The sequence below is a fragment of the Trichogramma pretiosum genome, unplaced genomic scaffold (genome assembly GCF_000599845.2).
Source record: "Trichogramma pretiosum strain Unisexual culture from Peru unplaced genomic scaffold, Tpre_2.0 scaffold43, whole genome shotgun sequence".
Lineage (NCBI taxonomy): Eukaryota > Metazoa > Arthropoda > Insecta > Hymenoptera > Trichogrammatidae > Trichogramma > Trichogramma pretiosum.
This window is the reverse complement of record NW_019640864.1, coordinates 976,808-994,175: the sequence shown is the minus strand read 5'-3', so window position 1 is coordinate 994,175 and position 17,368 is coordinate 976,808. Positions and strand designations below refer to the sequence as shown.

Here is a 17,368-nt window from a genome sequence, read left to right as displayed (position 1 = left end):
CGATCATTATGATATTCAACACGCGCGAGAGGTATAAAAAAAGACTCGCGCAGCGTCCACGTGACACGTCCTTATTACACCGTACACGAATAAATCTAATTAAAAAAAGAAAGATTATGGTGCAAAGTACAGCGTGTATATATGACGCAGGATTTATCGTCGCGTACCCGAGAGCTTGCGATTTTAATCGTCGAATGTTGAGCAAGAGTCATCCGCGCGCGAGTCCGTAAATTACCCCCGCGGCAACTTTTTCGTACGTATATACTTTTATCATCGGGAAGCGTGATATTTCGAAGGAGACGCGACGACGATAGCGTAAAAATATCATAATTCGCGTGCATTATATTGCGACCGAAATAAACCTGCAGCTTTTTTGATCGACCTCGCGAATAATAATTCCCCTCATCAATCTCTTGAATGGAACGGCCGAAGTTGTGTGTCGCTTCGTGTATACGATGATTCACAGGTCTACATCTCCATTGCTGTTTACATTGACTTTTAAACGCGAAGATAAGACGCAGGCGTATCTTTACTCAAGAATTAGTTTACTCCGAGGATGTTGTGAAAATGAAATTTATTTGACGCTTTGCTGCGTATATATCCAACTTGAAACAACGTTACGACTTAATCTACGGCCGTCGAGCTTTTAGCTCAATTTTGTATCCGTTAATGTTGTGCGTTTTGTTTGTAAACTATACGCGACAGCACCTGCTGTATGACTTAATGCACAAGAGAGACTCGTTTCGAATATTTATATTTTCTCGATGCCAAAAAAAAGAAAAAGAAATGAGGAGGTCGAACCTCATTGTTGAATCTTCCCACGAGGCCAATTGACGAGTATTATGTGTCGTTTATTTCTGCACGTACACGTCTATATTTTCTTCTGTTTTTTTGTTCAAGCAACCGTTCAAGCCCAAAATCGTTGTATTCTTGTGTAAATTCGAAATCAAGCTCTGTAATCTTTTAGGAAATAGACTCCGAGGCTCGTTTTTCATTCGCAACACGCACGCGTTTAGTTACAAGCCCCATGATGTTTTTCTCCAACATATTTTTTTCGCGCGACGATCGAAAAAAGGCGTGCTGGTGTAAATCTTAATGAATCTAAATCGAAACGAACAAGCTTATATACACGCGCACGCGCGCAGCTATTATCCCCTCATGAAGACATTAACAAGGTAAGCCATGAAGTCTCGGCCGCGCGCGTATCATCGATGAACAACAATCAGCAAGCAAATGAGCCTCCACGTAGAGCGCGCGCCATAAATCTCCGGCCGTAAATGGTCTCGCGTCGAGCTGCAGAAAAAAAAACAATTCGAGGAGTATTTTACTAAGTAAATATCGCGTTCGCAAGGATCGTGTCCCATTACGCTGCGAGAGTCTAATCGAACTTTAAATATGCGCGCGCGGGTAGTACGCACACGTCGTACGTTTACTCTTTCTTTCTTTTTTTCGTTGCCCTGACTTTGCCACTGACTTTATAAATATATATGTGTATATAAACTATATAAGCCTCGCCCCTTGCCGGATGTACGTAATACTAGCCTGGATGCGCTCAATAAGGCCGGAGCCAACTTCCGGACAATACGCGCCAACATACACACTCAAACACGCATGTGCATATAACTCGCGACGGCGAGTATATTATCCGGACGACGACGCTACCACGGTCATATTAGTGAGTGTTTCGAATGTGTAAAAAAGCACAATCGAGCGTAGCTTTGAATTTTTCCCGTCGATAGGTGTACAACGAATTCCAAAGCTTTCGAGGTGCGAAAATAATTTCGCATAATTTATACTTTACGATGCGGCATGGGCAAGCATCGCGGGCCGCGCGCACACGAGCGCGAAGAAAAAAGTAAAATAAATTAGTTTCGTGCTCTAGGATTTAATAATTATAGTATTAGATGCGCTCGCGCGGAAGCTGCAGCGCGCCGGCACATTACGTACACGCGCGGACTCGCGAGGTACTCCAGACGTAAAATTGCGGGAATTTCAATTATTTTTATACAAACAGCGAATCTTTCAAGATTTCGCGTTGCGAAGAACAAGAAGAAGTAAAAAATACACACGTATATTTTTATATTTTTAATAAATTGGCTCGAGCAGGGGCACGCGCGACAAGTGCACGATACGAAGACAATTTTGCAGCGCTTCGATTTACGCGCTTGTGCGTCCTCGAGGATGGACGCCGCGACTCGTTGCGCACACATATATTTAACTGGATCGAGCTTCGCGGCGCTGCTGCTGCACTGCCACCGCCGCGGTGAGTGCACTGCTGGTGCTCCGTGCAGGCGTGTGCGCGCGGATATTATATATGCACGCGAAAAGTGAGAGAGAGAGCGATGATATAAATAACGCAAAATGCTACCGCTAACATCGCCGAGCTGCTGCTAGCATTAGCAGCCTTCTTGGCCATACGGTATATAATAAATTGTATATATGCAGCTGCATTGCTCGCTGCCACTGCTATCTCCGCGCCTGTCTCTTTCTCTCCTTCTTTCGTTCGATCTTAAAAATGTGCGCGCATTATACATGCTCGGCGTGACAGCGAACGCGATACATTTTCATGCTTCGATTACTTTGTATGCGAACACGTAGCGCCCGAGCAATTGGCTGGTGGGCAGTTGTGATACGTATACGTACTCGCGGGAGCTTTCGATATTCAGCTAGAGCTTCTCTTCTTTATTTTCATTAGCGTGCGGAATCATCGTTGATCGTGAGAAACGAAATTTCTGTGGATTTTCTAATTTTCAGAACGAGGTAAAATACAGCCTGAAATCGCACTCGAAATGGTCCATAAAAAACATGTGTATACGAATTCGCAACGGCAACGGCGCAAAAAAGCGATGAGAACGTGTAGCATAGACACACGAAGACGAGTAATAAAAGTGTTTGGGGCCAACACAGTAAAAAGTAAATTACCTCCTCTCTCGTATCACGAACTGCCCGGGGTACCCCTCAACATCGTACGTATTTACACACACTGCACTCGTAGCGTTATTATATAAACATCTTCAACGTTTACACTTCTTCAATTACTCCGGCTGCGCGAGATCTTTTTCCAAATCCCTATGTATACAGCGCGTGGCGCAGCTTAATAATCAACGAAATGATTTTCCTCTTTTTCGCGATTCGTGATATTCCCATGGTCGCTCGTTTTTTTTGTTTTTTTTTTTACACAGCGCACGAACAGTCCCGATATATGTATTTATAAAGAAACGAGTAAAACCTCTTCGATAGTTACATTTTCAATGCGAAGATTAAAGCAGCAACCTTCGAGACTTTGAATAGCGAGAGATGATCGAGAGCCACATGAGAGAGAAGCCAAATGAATTCTTCGCTCAAATGCCACTGACCCATTCGACGCATTAGAGAAGAGAGAGAGAGAGAGAGGTAAAGAAAAAAAGAAAAAGAAACGAGGGCTCGCGTGTTTATAAATTATATTATGCAGATCGATCGAGCCCGAGTACGCGAGCGAGCGTCTCTTCCGCGTGTATTATACATGCAGCGCGAGACACACGCTCACGCACACACACATGCGAAGCTGCACATCGCGTTTTTGCGCGCGCGAGCTTCGCGCGCATTATATACATAGACACAGAGTCACGCTCATATGCACCGACGTCGTCATAAGAATACTTATGAGAAAAAGAGAAACGAGCCAACGCGGACGCGACTCGCACTGTGCGCGTCTAGATATGCACGTATATAGGTACGTGCGTAAAAGTAATAGTATATTTTATATATTCACATTTGGTTTAGAGATGCATGAAACGATATACCTTGGCTCTCGAGTGTGATATTGCGGTTAATGAAGAGAATATTTATACCGCGGGAAAAGAGGATCGTTTACATATTATATACGTATTCCTGTATGCGAGTACTTTATACGTTTGTTTACGATCATCGTCGCCGATTAGAAGCGTCGAAGAGATCGACGTTGACAGCTTATATGGAACGCGAGGAAAATAAATCGAAAATGAATCACGTCGGCCCGCGAAACGAAAGTAACGCGCGCATCGATCCAAAAAAGCTCTGGCGATATCCGTATACACGTAAGAGTAAAAATACAAACCTTGGCCATTGTTGTGGTTGTGCGGGGGCGATGGGGGGTCCCTCTGCGTCAAAATAATTTGACTCTCGAGCATGTTCAGCTCCATCTGCAATTCGTGCAGTTTCTCATTTGAATCCTTGACGAGGATGCTCACCTCGCTCAGCGACTTGCGATCCGTGGCGAGGGCTTTCAGCTTCTCCGCGCCGACTTTGATTTTTAATTCCTGCAAGCACACACACATCGTGCGGGCACGTGAGACAATTACTCATAAATATACAAATCGTTTGGGTGAAAATCATTTAAAAAACCAATGAGAATGACGCTTATGTCTGTATGTACATGAATGAATTGGCTTTTGTCACGAGAGTAGTAGATATAAAGTAATGTAACGTGTTCCTGCTGCTTCCAGGAGAGGAGCGTGTCTGTGTGCCTGTGCCGTCCTGTGCATGTGCATAACATTCAACGTTCACCGTTTCTTCAAACGGTTATGTGTGACAGAATAATAATATATATGTGTGTGTGTGTGTGCAGTACATGGAGTATGCACGAGCGTAGAGGCATCGCGTGTGTATAGCTGCAGCAGAGACTGTTATTTACGATTATAAAAGCGTCTCGCGTGAATCAGCTGCTGCAGCAGAAGCGATGATTCACCGAGTTAATGCAATTCTACTGCACTATAATATTCACCGTATACTTATGATCGTTACGTCAGGCTCTTCCGCAACAACCGACTCTAAGCCGGTGATAATATTGTACAGAGAGTCTCGTCGTCGTCGTCGTCATCGTTGCAAGTGTGTTTGGGAGAGAGAATAAGAAAAAAAATGAAAGAAGAAAGAACAACATTGTCGAGCTTAAAGTGCAACTCGTTTCTTTTCTACGATCGTGTTTGTTCTTGTGTATACACTCTGCACTTGTGCCTCTGTGTTTGTATTAATGACTTAATAAATAACAATAATAAAAAGTTTTCCAGCTTACCTTGCGTATTTCCTTTCTAATGTTCTCCTTGATCTCCTCGAGTTGTACGCCGAGCGGCCGGTCCTGATCGTACACGAAACCATACTTGTCCGAGATTTCGCTAATCAGCGACCTGTAGTCGTTCTGAAAGCATCAAATTGGTATACGTTAGTAATTCAATCCTTTTTCATTCAGCAATTTTTCATTATCCTTATATTGTGCTGCTCAGGTATGATTTATATGTGTCAATTAGTTCATTGTATCGCGTGGGCATACAGATATGGGTTCGTAATTAAAATCAACGATGGATTTGTGCCATTATCGAAAATATCCTCCGAACGAACAATGGACAAGTGTGAAAACGATATAATAAAGCATCACGATCGGACGTATAAATTGCAATCGCGTCGATAAATCCTATCTCACTCTCGCTCAATGGCGCGAGTGTTGTACGACGCGGCGCACAGCGGCATCGAGAGTCTTGTCGCATGGGAAATTAATTGTTGCAAGACACAAGCCAGCGCGATGCGAATATAGAGTCAACAGACGACACCGCTCAGCTGATAAAAATCGCGACGAAAAACAATAAATTAATAAATCCCTATACATGTGTAGATTATATTATAATGCATGATGATCGTTTGTAACGAGCTTTTGACTCGTTCCGACACCTCCCACCCTCATTTCTCTCACTCGCTCTCTGGAGTCATGATGCCGGGGCCTATTGCGTGTGTGTGCAAGTGTGTGCTTCATTTTAGCTTCTCACGAAATGTTTTCGTACAAGCACGTAATCGCTTCTTTTTTTTCGTTGTTATTGTTGTTGTTATTATTATTCTGCGGCAGCCACAGCGCACACAATATATCGTAAATATTACTCGGCACTTTTCCAGGCCAGGCTCGTTATTATCGATATTATAAGTATATACGGAGCGGCATTCAAGGACTATAAAGCCGCAAGACGATATTAGCGTATAACAATTTTTTTTTCTTCTTCTTCTTCTTCTTCATATTAATAACAATTTAATCGTTGTACACTCGTTGATGATCTTATCGGACGACTTGACGCTGCGATTCGATTTCAACATTTTTTTGTCGTATTTCCCTCATTTCGATTGAATAATTGCGTCAACGCGTTCTAGCGTTTGCTAAATATATTTATGAGCAATGAGAATAATGAATAAATGAAAAAAAGGGGTAACATACACGATAACGAATCTTGCTTCGACACGCTTATAAGTCTCGAGATCAATGAGAGATTGCCGTGTACGCGTATTATTTCTTCGATCGTGTACGTTAGGAGACTTGAAAAAAAAATCAATTTCAAATGTATATTGACCAAGCACATCGGCGTTTGTCGTGTGCGCAGGGGATATCATATCCATTTACGTGTGTATCGCAACAATGACTCTAGCGCCCGCGAAAAATGTACGTCTAATCGGTTTTCCATCGATTGAGAATGTTTTTTTACGACAAACAAAACGAAACAAAAAAAATAATTTATCTGACTCTTGATTAAACAATCGTGTCTCGTTTGTATGTATTTGCCACGAGCTTATCGGCCAAATTTAATCGATGACATATCCGCGAAGAAAATATACACTTACATTGCAGCTGTAAGAGCTGCAGCTAGCTGCTGCCGCCCGCGTAAAACGTAGCACACTGTCGGAGTCATCGACGCATTGCCAAAATAGCTTATATTTGGTATTCGTATTCTTTGACTTCCTTTTTGGCCTCGGCATTGCACCGCACTGCACTCTTAGTTGGGCGGACGGACGCACACACGCGCACCACTTCACCGCTGCACTTGGCACTAAATTTACAAAATCGAGATCTGCTACTACGTTGTATATCTATACACTGGCGTTCAACGCAAACGTATTATTGAGACGCGAAGATATATAGATTTTTTTTTCTTTCTTTTTTGTTGTTGCAAGCGTCCGTATATGCCACTGCAAGCTGCATGTACGATTTTTCAAGCTCCCACGGCTTGTGTGTGCACAGTGCAGGACTTCTTATATTACGTCTGTATAAGCGCGGCGAGCTTTTACACAGACGCTCGCGGCGTCGTGGCGGCTTGCACACACGGAAAAAACAGAAGGATGATTATCGCGTGTAAGCGGTCGATGCGAAACGACTGCTAAAACAAAAATGTCACCATTACGGACTACCACTCGCGTACATCACTGTCATCGCACTGTCATCATCGGCACATCGTCGTCGGCATGATGGTGTGTCGCTACTAATATAAGCCGCAAGACTTATCTTGGCTGTATATTACGGTCTCTCTGTCTCTCTCTCTCTCTCTCTCTTTCTCGCTCTCTGCTCGTGTAGAGCTGGCCAATTGATAATCGCGATATGTGCTGTCGAGGCAAAGCCACACACATACACACACACTCATAGACACGCGATAACGTATGTTACTCAAGTATGTGTACGTGCACGTAATGAACACATGTATGCATGTACACAAGCTGCTGGTCACGCACACACATAAGAGGGCCACAGATTGCGACGAGCAGCCGCCGATGATGGTGATCCGATGGCGTTTCTCATCCGACTGCCGACGAGAGCAGAGGAAAATTTTATTATTGTCATAGCTATTCCGGCACTGGCGTTTATTATTTGTTGTTGTTATTATTGTATCGCTAATAGATATTCCGTCGTGTTGCAGGTATCGCCGTGCGCGCACCCGCCATAATTATTTCGTCTCCTATACGAGCAGAGAGTCTGTTGCGTGCAAGCTCCCTTCGAGTCGCACGAAAAGTCGTCGAATCGTCCATGCGTCGAAAAAACATGTAAATAATCATATACAGGCGGACAGGTTCGCTTCGAGTCGCTTTGATGCGCGCAGCACGATCGGCACACGATCTCGCGTGTACTACCTATATACCTATCCGATAGAGGCGGTAATCGCCTGTTTATGTATATCGTCGTCGGCACACGTACATGAGCGGCACACACGCGACAGCATCACAGCAGCACGACGACGAGCAGAGACACGCGGATGACGGGCTTGATAATATTTGCGCGCCGTCGACTTCCTCCTATCGCGGCCATACGAAGACAGTGACTGCACGGACGACGACGATCGTTTGTATCGCTACTGCTGCTGCTGCAGTCGCAAACGCTGCTGCGGCGCTGGGGCACCGGGTATAGAGCTTTTGCGATTTCTCGATCGAATGTGTGCGCGCGCGCGACCGTCTCTCTGCCAAAAAGGAAAACAAAACTTGCTCGTGTGTGTGCGTGTGAGTGTGGATGTGTGTGTTGGGTGCTAACGTCAATACTATTACAATGTGCGCCAAAGACAGAGAGAGAGAGGGATTGATTCTATATACACTTCCATTCATATTTTTGCTACTCTCTCTCTCTCTCTCTCTCTCTCTTTCTTTTCCTCTTTCTGTCTCTCACTCGAGCTTCTTCGCACTCTTTATTTCTCTCAATTGAATCTATTTTTAAACGTTTTACCAAGTCTACTTTCGTATTAGTTAGCGTCTATAAGAGCACATTATAAAATATGCTCGGCTCTTATTTACACACACACGCACACATCAAATTTTCACAAACGGGCACAGAAGAGGTCAAAAGACGTTGCGCACGCGCTCGTATAGCTATATATATATTTCTCAACAAAAAGAGAGAAAAACAACAACAACAAAAAAAAGAAAATCGAAACGGTCACGAACGTTGGCCATTGGCTCACCAAGATGGAAAAATAAAGGAATTCATCGACCGTATACGACGCCCGTATCGAAATAGATCCCTCTTTCATGTATACATCGCGTCCGATTGGAAAAGTGTAGAATGAAAAAGAGCGTTTAAAAAACTTTTGTTACGCAATCGAAATACTCACTTATCGCTTGTGCAAACATATTAAATACAGAAGCGCCTTTTCTACTTGTAAGACTTTGATTTTTGTTTTCGAAATTAAAAAAAAACCATCCGTCAAAGCAAAATTATAATAAATATATCTAATACGGTGTCGGAATTGCGATAACCCCACGCGCGAGTCAATTAAAAGAATTGTAACCCGAACAGAGAATAGCCGTACTCATATACACGAGATTGGGTTTTCCCGCAACGCACTTGGATGGCTTGAGATTTTTATTTCTTTATTTACTTTTTTGCTCGTTTAATAATGGTGCAGATTTGATACAAACTCAATGTCGCGCGTGCTGCTGCCTACTCTCGCATGTATAGTCACGTGACACACAAACACACTGCACACTCCGTGTATGCACTTCACGTGTGCGTCATGAGAGCGAGCGACACAATCTGTCGCGCGCAACGCAGGTAACATAATACGACGCGGCTCCGCGACAGTTTAATAAATGAATCGACGACAATTATTGTGTGCGTGTGCGTCTGCGCGCGTATGTGACGAAATCGAACGCAGCGCACGCGAGTCCTTTATCAATCGCGAGATACATATTTATTGTCTTTTTATAATGTAAGAACAACTGTCGACTGTTGATTTTTTTTATTTTTTATTATTTTTTTGCGCAATTAACGGCGGTATACACGTAGGATATTTACGAGTGTAATATCGATTGTCCATAATATAGAAGCGGCGCGCAATAAAAATCCCAGATGCGAAAAGCTCGAAAGGTGTTTTAACGCGCGATTAGTCACAAGTCGAGTAGTGGAGTGCCCGACTCCGTTATTATATTATGCGTACGCACGTACCGAACGGATCTCTCTCGTGTACATAAATACAACAATAATAATGCATAAGCTGCTGTTCAGCAATTCATATATAAGAGGCAATGAGCGATAACGAGCGGGATATTGCACTATACGTTCCGCCGCCTTATTCTCCGGATGATATAGTTTCTTCCCGCGACGAGATGTGTGTATAGAAGCGTTTAGTCAACCGAGTCATTGTCTATTGACTCTCTCGCTTACTGGCTCCGGACGCACTTGTGTAACGGATACATAATGCGTATATAGGTATACACTTGTTGACGCCTTTGGGAGCGGAGAGCAAATATTACGCGTACGGCGGGGGCCAAGAAGCCCATCGCTGCCTTCTTCATACATACAAGTATACCTCGTTCGAGCGAAGATTTTTTATTTTCATGTACCGAGCCGCTCTACTCCTCAAAGGGTCTAATGTGCTCGTTCTATTTTTCACCTATTGCAAACATTTCGATAAGCCCATTAACTACTACTATGCCTTTATAAGCCATGACACATATCGAACTTCTTCGTCTTAGTCGGTGCTAGCGAGGTCGCACATGTTTAGCTCGCTCCATTTACTCTCTCACTCTCTCGCTGTACACGATTAGGCGTGTTGTATATAGTTTCGCGCAATAAAAGTTACGCTCTCTCTCTCTAACTCGGCTCATACAGCTGCTGCTCACGTAGCTGCGGCTCAGTTACTATAATATACACGTCAAAAATTATGAAACGCGCGTGAGCGAAAAATTTTTCGTACGAACGTAATTTTCCGAGGAGAAAAAATAATGACGCGTTTCGCGGGGATACACCGCCTCCCTCGCAGTTGCTCACATGGTCCGCGGAAAAAAAGTGTACGCAGCTTTTCGGTTTTATAGATACATGTGCGTGTGTGACCGATACGAATGTGAATAATTGTAGTACCGAAAGTGTGCGCGAGGTCGCGATGTACACACATTCCGGGGGACACTTTTGTACGCGAGTATATAAAAAGTGAAAGTCCGCAGCTTCGCGATCTCGATCGATATAATGTACGCACCAATCGTTTCGGACATCGATCGACCGAAACAACTTGTAAAAAAAGAACGAAAACGAAACCCAAAAAAATCAGCTTCAAAATGTATACATTACACGACGGCGACGACGATGATCGGAGGACGCAGCGCAATTTTGAAAACGAACGAAACAATTTCTAAGAAGCGAGCTTTTTTTCACAGTTCGATCTTGTCTCTTTTTCTTTCTAGTAAGTGGCCGCGGCAGCAGCTGAGCGCGAAAGGAAAAATTTCATCACGCTCGCGACGACAGACTCGCGTGGCATTGAGGAGCCAACGTGTGCGTCCAAGAAGCCGAGGCATTACGCACATAGGTATATACCAACTACGTACTCGAAATTCCTAATGCGGAGCATCAAACGTCGAAGATAGCTTGAAAATGATTTTGGCATGAACGTAAACGCACATACTCACGCACGCGCGTAATTCTCACGGGCTATTCTCATTTCTCGTAGCGTCGTGATAAATTACACGGGTATACGCAGAATTAGAGACAGAGGGAGGGAGCAGAAAAAAAATAACAAGAGTATTATTGCAACTTTCACCTCATCGAGTGGCGCACGTCGTTATCAACGGCCGCAGAAACGAAAACGCGACGACGACTAAGACAATTGCTGACATTCGCTCGCGAGGAAAGAACAATAAATTTCCCTTGTCGCATGCGCTTTTGTATATATCGCGTGTATAATCCAAATCATTCTCAGCACAATAGGGTCTATCTCTTTCTTCATTCATTGTAGCGCATACGTAGACACGAGTTACGCTAGTTTCTTTTTTCCGACTGACTCTCGAGACGACGACTTTATAATAGACTCGTCGCAGGATTTCGGCTGTAACATAACAAGAGCGAGCGACTTTACGAAACGCAGCGCATGCAGCAGAGGTTCGTGAGACGCACACGATTCATTGCGTGTATACACAGCGTGTATTATTTCGAGCTCTCTTGCACCTGATACGCGTACACCTGCGCCCGTCGTTTGGCGCGCGCATGTAGCCCAGCCATACACGAATCCAACTTGTACGCACATTTTGTCCAAAAAGCCGTTGCTGCTTTTTTTCCTATGGTTGTTGAAAATTTCGAGGTCCCGCTCCCTCGAACAGTATGTGAGAGATGATTTGATCGAGCGGCGCGCGCGCAAAATGGGGTCGTTTCGCTATAATTGGAAAACTTCTCATAATATAGCCCCCCCCGCGCGCGTCTAAACGCGCCGTTGAATCTTGTTACAATAGCTCACGAGCACGAGAAGAAAGAGAGAGAAAGAGAGAGACTGTTGAACTTACGAAAGAGCCAAATTATTTTTCTTGCCGATGATTCAAACATTTTTTTTAGAGAGAAAGACACACGAGTCATGGCACGAGTTATTTTCTTTCTGATTTTTATTTGTGAGCTTTGGTCCTATAATTCATGGATGACAGAACGGGTACATTCGTTCGACGATGTGTGTTTACCAATTACGGAAATCGAGAATTTTCAAGATAATGATAATTTCGACTTTATAACTATCTAGTGAAACTTGAAAACGGGCAAGTCGAGTCCTCGTACATACATCGATCAGCTGATTGGATTGCCTGAATATACGCGACGCTTAGCAAAACGCTAATCCGCATGTACTGCAGTATTAATTGAATTTACCGTGAAAGAGTAGCAGCCAATACAGCTGCAGCTGTGCACTAGGCTTCGTTATTCAGTCCAACTGATATCGCATTTTTCTTATACACTCTTGTCTGCTCGCAGCAACTGTTTCGAATAATTAGTCGCATGTATTCATACACATAAGTTGGTATCTCGTCGACGATGACTTTCCCTTCAGCTGCCTCGCAACAAACGCAAAACCGTATTATATGTATTACATAGTATAACGTGCACAGGTCGATTTCGCGCCGCAACAATCGTCTAACTTATCATAATGGAAGGATCATATTGTCAGTGATAAATTCATTTTGTCGTTTCTGCCGAGTAGAGGATAGAGGATATATACATCCAGCCCGTGCTATTATACGTGGAAAATCGAGAGATCCTTGTGCATTATATATTGTCTTTCATTTGTTTGTGTGCAGCGAGTGTATACCGTAATATGCGTGGCATACTCGTGCATTGTCGTTTAGGCGCGCGCGAGAGGAGAATAAGAGCGAACATATTATAAGGCACGCGTATGAGAAATGATTTTCTTTCTATTTTCCGATACAATTTTTTTTTTCATTCTTCGCTTTGTTTCACGAGCTTCGAGTTTGAAAAAATGTAATGTATAGTGTATCATAATAAAGACGAAGTAATATAAGGCACGAACAGCAGATACTGCTGATCGACTCGATGTCGCATATTTTTTTCTCTTTTTTTCTCGAGAGTGCGAACGAGAGGGAAACGCCAACAAATCCTAATATGATATTGATACGCAGAGTATGTGTTCATATAAGAGAGACCCGTTGTCAAGGCGCAATCCGTCCGATACATTATAGGTATCGTTTTTGCGAGCGTAGCACGAGCGTGTGTATATCGAGCGAATGAAAAAAAAACGAATTCCGAGATGGCCTTCCGCGAGAGCGAAAGAGAGACGAGAGGAGTGAGAGCACAAGGCCTCCTAACCTAAATTCTCCTCCGAATGTTGCTCCTTCGGCTGATGTTTTTGTTGTTGTCTCGCTACTATCATAGTTTCCTGTACACATCAATGGAGTTCATTGCGCATTTTGTATTTGAATGATCGCTCGCGTGCGTATACATCGTAATGTCAGCCCAAGATTGGGATGTTAATTTTCGGAACGAAAATATTACGATCTCATCGAAAAACTCGTATAAAAGTTGAAACACATCCGGCCCCACAATATAATATGAGCGAAAACGAGTTAAAAACGTTTTAAATGCCTGTGATTAATTTTCATGGCTTATATTATTATAGGCTGTATATGTATGCTATCGGAGATATATCGTGACTGGTCGTCGTCGCCGTCCGATCCGCGGCAGCGAAAACAGAAGCAGCCTCTCTTCGTGTACACATATATAAGACGTGCATTATCGCGAAACATCGTATATAAATATAAATCAATTGCTACTCGTGCTTTCTCTGCCTGCTTTGAGTCGAGATTTCTATAATTAGAGGGGGAAGAAAAAGAAGAAGAGGAAGCTCGACGCGTTGTACATTATTTCGGTACACATTCTTGACCAATAGTCTCGCTTATTTTTACCTAATTTTGGGCAATCTTCCCCTTTCTTTTGCCTCGATACTTTCGCGCTTTTTTTCTCCCACGTGCACTCACACACACCCAGTGCAAGCATATAAGAGGACAAAAAAAGCGGTGTATAATATACGCGCGCACTTTCGGCGTGTTTTTCGGAGCATTGTATAAGCAACAAGTGTGTGCACATGCGCCGTATAATATACGTATAGATCGCAGCCTTATACACCTCCTCCGAAAGTTCGCGCATAAGACATACACGCACACACACACACATATTCTGCACCTATCGCGTAAGGTGTATACGTAAAACCGGCATTTTTCACTTGACTGACTTCTCTCTCTGCGCAAGAGAGTAAGAGAGCGAAATAGTCCTCTCCCTTCCCTTCGTACTCACAAAAAGAAGATTCGATGCTCCGAAATTCACTCTCGATTATTGGAAAGAGCTCGTCCGCGTACGGGGTATATATCGGTGGCGAGACAACGCGGCCTACAACACTTTCCGTTAATATAAACAAATGCCCGAGTAAACTCGGTCTCTCGCGCAAAATCATGGTGTCTGAGTGTACATAAGGGACGTGTCTAGGTGTACACGCGAGACGTAAAACACACTCGTATACAATCATGTGTACATCCGAGCAGCTGCAAAAAGTCGTACACATGATCACGAATGGCCGAGGTTAAAGGGCAATCACGTTGTGTACGTATATGCACGCGCGATACATACACAAAAACGGAGCAAACCGAAAGCCCGCGGAGTTTACATCTATCGGGGTTTGTTAGTGTTATTATTGTTTACGCTCGAATATATGATGTAGCCCTGCAGCAGGTCGTGTTTATACAGGCGCTGCATACACACACACTCGTGCACGCGTGTATGTACACATCTGAAGCGCAACAGGAATTGGCGTGTGCGTTTGCACACACGGACACAAACGCGCACATTTATGCTACGTGTGTTATGATAAAGAGAGGGACTCACCTGATAATGGATCGACTCCGCCATCTTGTCTCTCTCGCACACACGTCTTTCTCTTTCTCTCTCGGGGCAGTAGTAACAGCGGCAGCGGCGGCGTTAGCAGCAGCAGCAACAGCTAAAAGATTCTCGTAGCCAGGCAAACTCGCCCGAAAGATTATCGTTTTCCTCTCTCTCTCGCTCCTTTGTTTCTTCTCTCACTGAGGAGCGATTCGTTTTTTCGTATAATAATATGCGGCAACAGTCGCAGGCAGCTGTGTATTAGCTCCGTTGCTTGTCTTTTCCATACAGAACACGTTGACGCACACACATGTATGTAAACTCGCGCACAAATATATACACAAGCACAGGCACGGGTAAGAGAAGACGAAAAAAACCAAAATAAATGTACGGGCCACTAATACACAGTCACTATTTGGCCGATTAGCCCCGCACGAGCACGAGTCTTCTCTCTCGTCGAGTTGCCCGATTTCGCCCGAGCTCGCACGTCTCTTGCGATTGTATATCTATACACACACACATTTACCATTTATCTTCTATTATTAGTGTACGGGCTCGTGTATATGTGTGTATACGTGAGTATGTGTGTGTGTTCGCGTATTCACCGTTTTAGTACGAGTGTATCACTGCTTGAATATCGACGATCTTCGAAACGCGCCGATCTCGCCAATGTATATGTCACCATCTGCGCGCAGATCTCTCTCTATGTACGGATGAATGAGATAGAAGAAACAAACAAAAAACCAACGATAACAACAACAACAACAACAACAACAACAACAACGGCAATGAAGTAAACCGCCGGCACTAAATATTGTGAACACTATTAAGGAATTTCGAGGATTGACTTTTTCTTGCTCGATCTAGCGATGATCATTGTGCTCCTCGCGGCCGTTGTTGCAGGTAACTCGTAGCACATCGTCGTCCTCGAGCGTACGATATAACTAGCGGGCGGCACACATCGGCGGGAGAGATCCACCTGCACGCGCTGCGTCGCTGCTGCTTGGCGTTAGTGTCTGCTTTTGTTACAGATGTATAATGTACGAGAGTCGTCTTCTCGGGCTCGCTACTCGTAACCGCGGCCGTAATAACTATCTTGACTTCTACGGAGCCCCCCCGCGCGCGCCTCCGAGTAGTGTATGTGTCGTATATTTAGCGAGAATTACGCGTCTCTGCGTAATTCCTCGATGACGAGTCTTCGATCTTCGGTTCTTCGTGCTGTAGCGGCAGAGTACAGTGGCAGCCAGGCGGTGGCAGAGAAATTTCCGCGATGCCTCTGTCAACGACGACAACGACGACAACGACGACAACGACGACAACAATAACAATAGTCGTGGTACACCTGCGAGTGTATGCGTGTTATTGTGGCTCGTACTGAATGCACGTAGGTACACAGACTTTAGAGTCGAGATGTATCGTGTAGGCCAACACCTCAACGAATTTTAATAACTCTGCACTGATTTTCAAAACGGAGCAGCGAACAAAACACACCGCTGCGACTGTGCGGCGCTTGGCATTATATAGGTTAGAGTGCGAATCCAAAGCAAGTAGTAAGTCCGCTGCAGTAGGCACTGTTTTATATCGTTATTATGTTTTCATCGCAGCACTCGTGTGCAGTATCCAAAAGGGCAGCTAAGTACATGTAACGAGCGAATCGCAGTAACGCTCGCTTAAATATCGTACACAAACACACGCACTGCCAATGACGACAACGACGAGATACTGATGATTCTTCCGAATGCGATATCGATCAAAGATCACAGCATTCCGAGGGTAAAATTCCGCAGGAGAGAGATAGAACGCGCGGCACGGCGCGTCGTTCGATTTGGATTTTTGCAGGCACGCTGAGTACCGCGTGTCACACGTCACGAGTATAGAGAAATATTATTGTCACTTCTTTTTCTTCTTTTATCAGAAGCCCGAGAGAATCCAGAACTAAATCGAGGAACTGTCGTGCGGGCCTACGTAGAGCGATCGGATGAAAAAAAGGAGAAAAAAACGGCAAAAAAATCCAACGAATTTTGGACGTATACACGGAGTTTTAAAACGGAGCAATACGTGCATACGCCGCGAGAGACGCGCGACTGTTGATCCGCGCGACGGCGGCGGCTGTGGCTGTGCGAGCGAAACGAGCCTGCCTGCCTGCAGCAGCAGCGCAAAACTCGCCTCTCCGTATAGCGCGCGAGGTATAACACACACAATAAGACGAGTTGCGGACAAAACTATATAGGCTCCGCGCGTATGCACTGCATATAATATAGTAGGATGCTATGTACGTATAGAGCTATATATGACGGGTGGAAGAGAGAAAGAGATGCACTGCTATACGAGGTTGCGAGAGGAGAAGAAGAGGAATAAAAAAAACCGGGAGTCAGGTATATTATTCGTACATATATACATCGAGAGTGGGAGGAGAGCCGATGCTCGGTTGCGGAGAGAACTAGATGCTGTGCTCTCTGTGTGCTGCTGCTGCGTGCACGTAATTTT

At 44.3% G+C, this 17,368-nt stretch overlaps 1 protein-coding gene across 5 annotated transcripts in view; it reads right to left on the bottom strand.

Moving 5' to 3' along the window:
• Positions 1-16,980, bottom strand: part of LOC106649668 (serine/threonine-protein kinase N) — a 34,072-nt gene extending 17,092 nt beyond the window's left edge. Inside the window, exons 1-3 of one of the 5 annotated variants that reach the window (XM_023457601.1) lie at positions 14,888-16,980; positions 5,030-5,152; positions 4,076-4,277 (exon numbers count right to left, since the gene is read on the bottom strand). In XM_023457601.1, the coding sequence (XP_023313369.1) occupies positions 4,076-4,277; positions 5,030-5,152; positions 14,888-14,911 (349 nt within the window). In that variant the 5' untranslated portion in view covers positions 14,912-16,980. Of the gene's footprint in view, positions 1-4,075; positions 4,278-5,029; positions 5,153-6,612; positions 7,799-14,887 lie in introns of those variants that run through there. The other 4 variants (XM_014367204.2, XM_023457600.1, XM_014367203.2 and 1 more) reach the window with 4 other exon arrangements.
• Between the last annotated feature and the right edge of the window lie 388 nt (positions 16,981-17,368).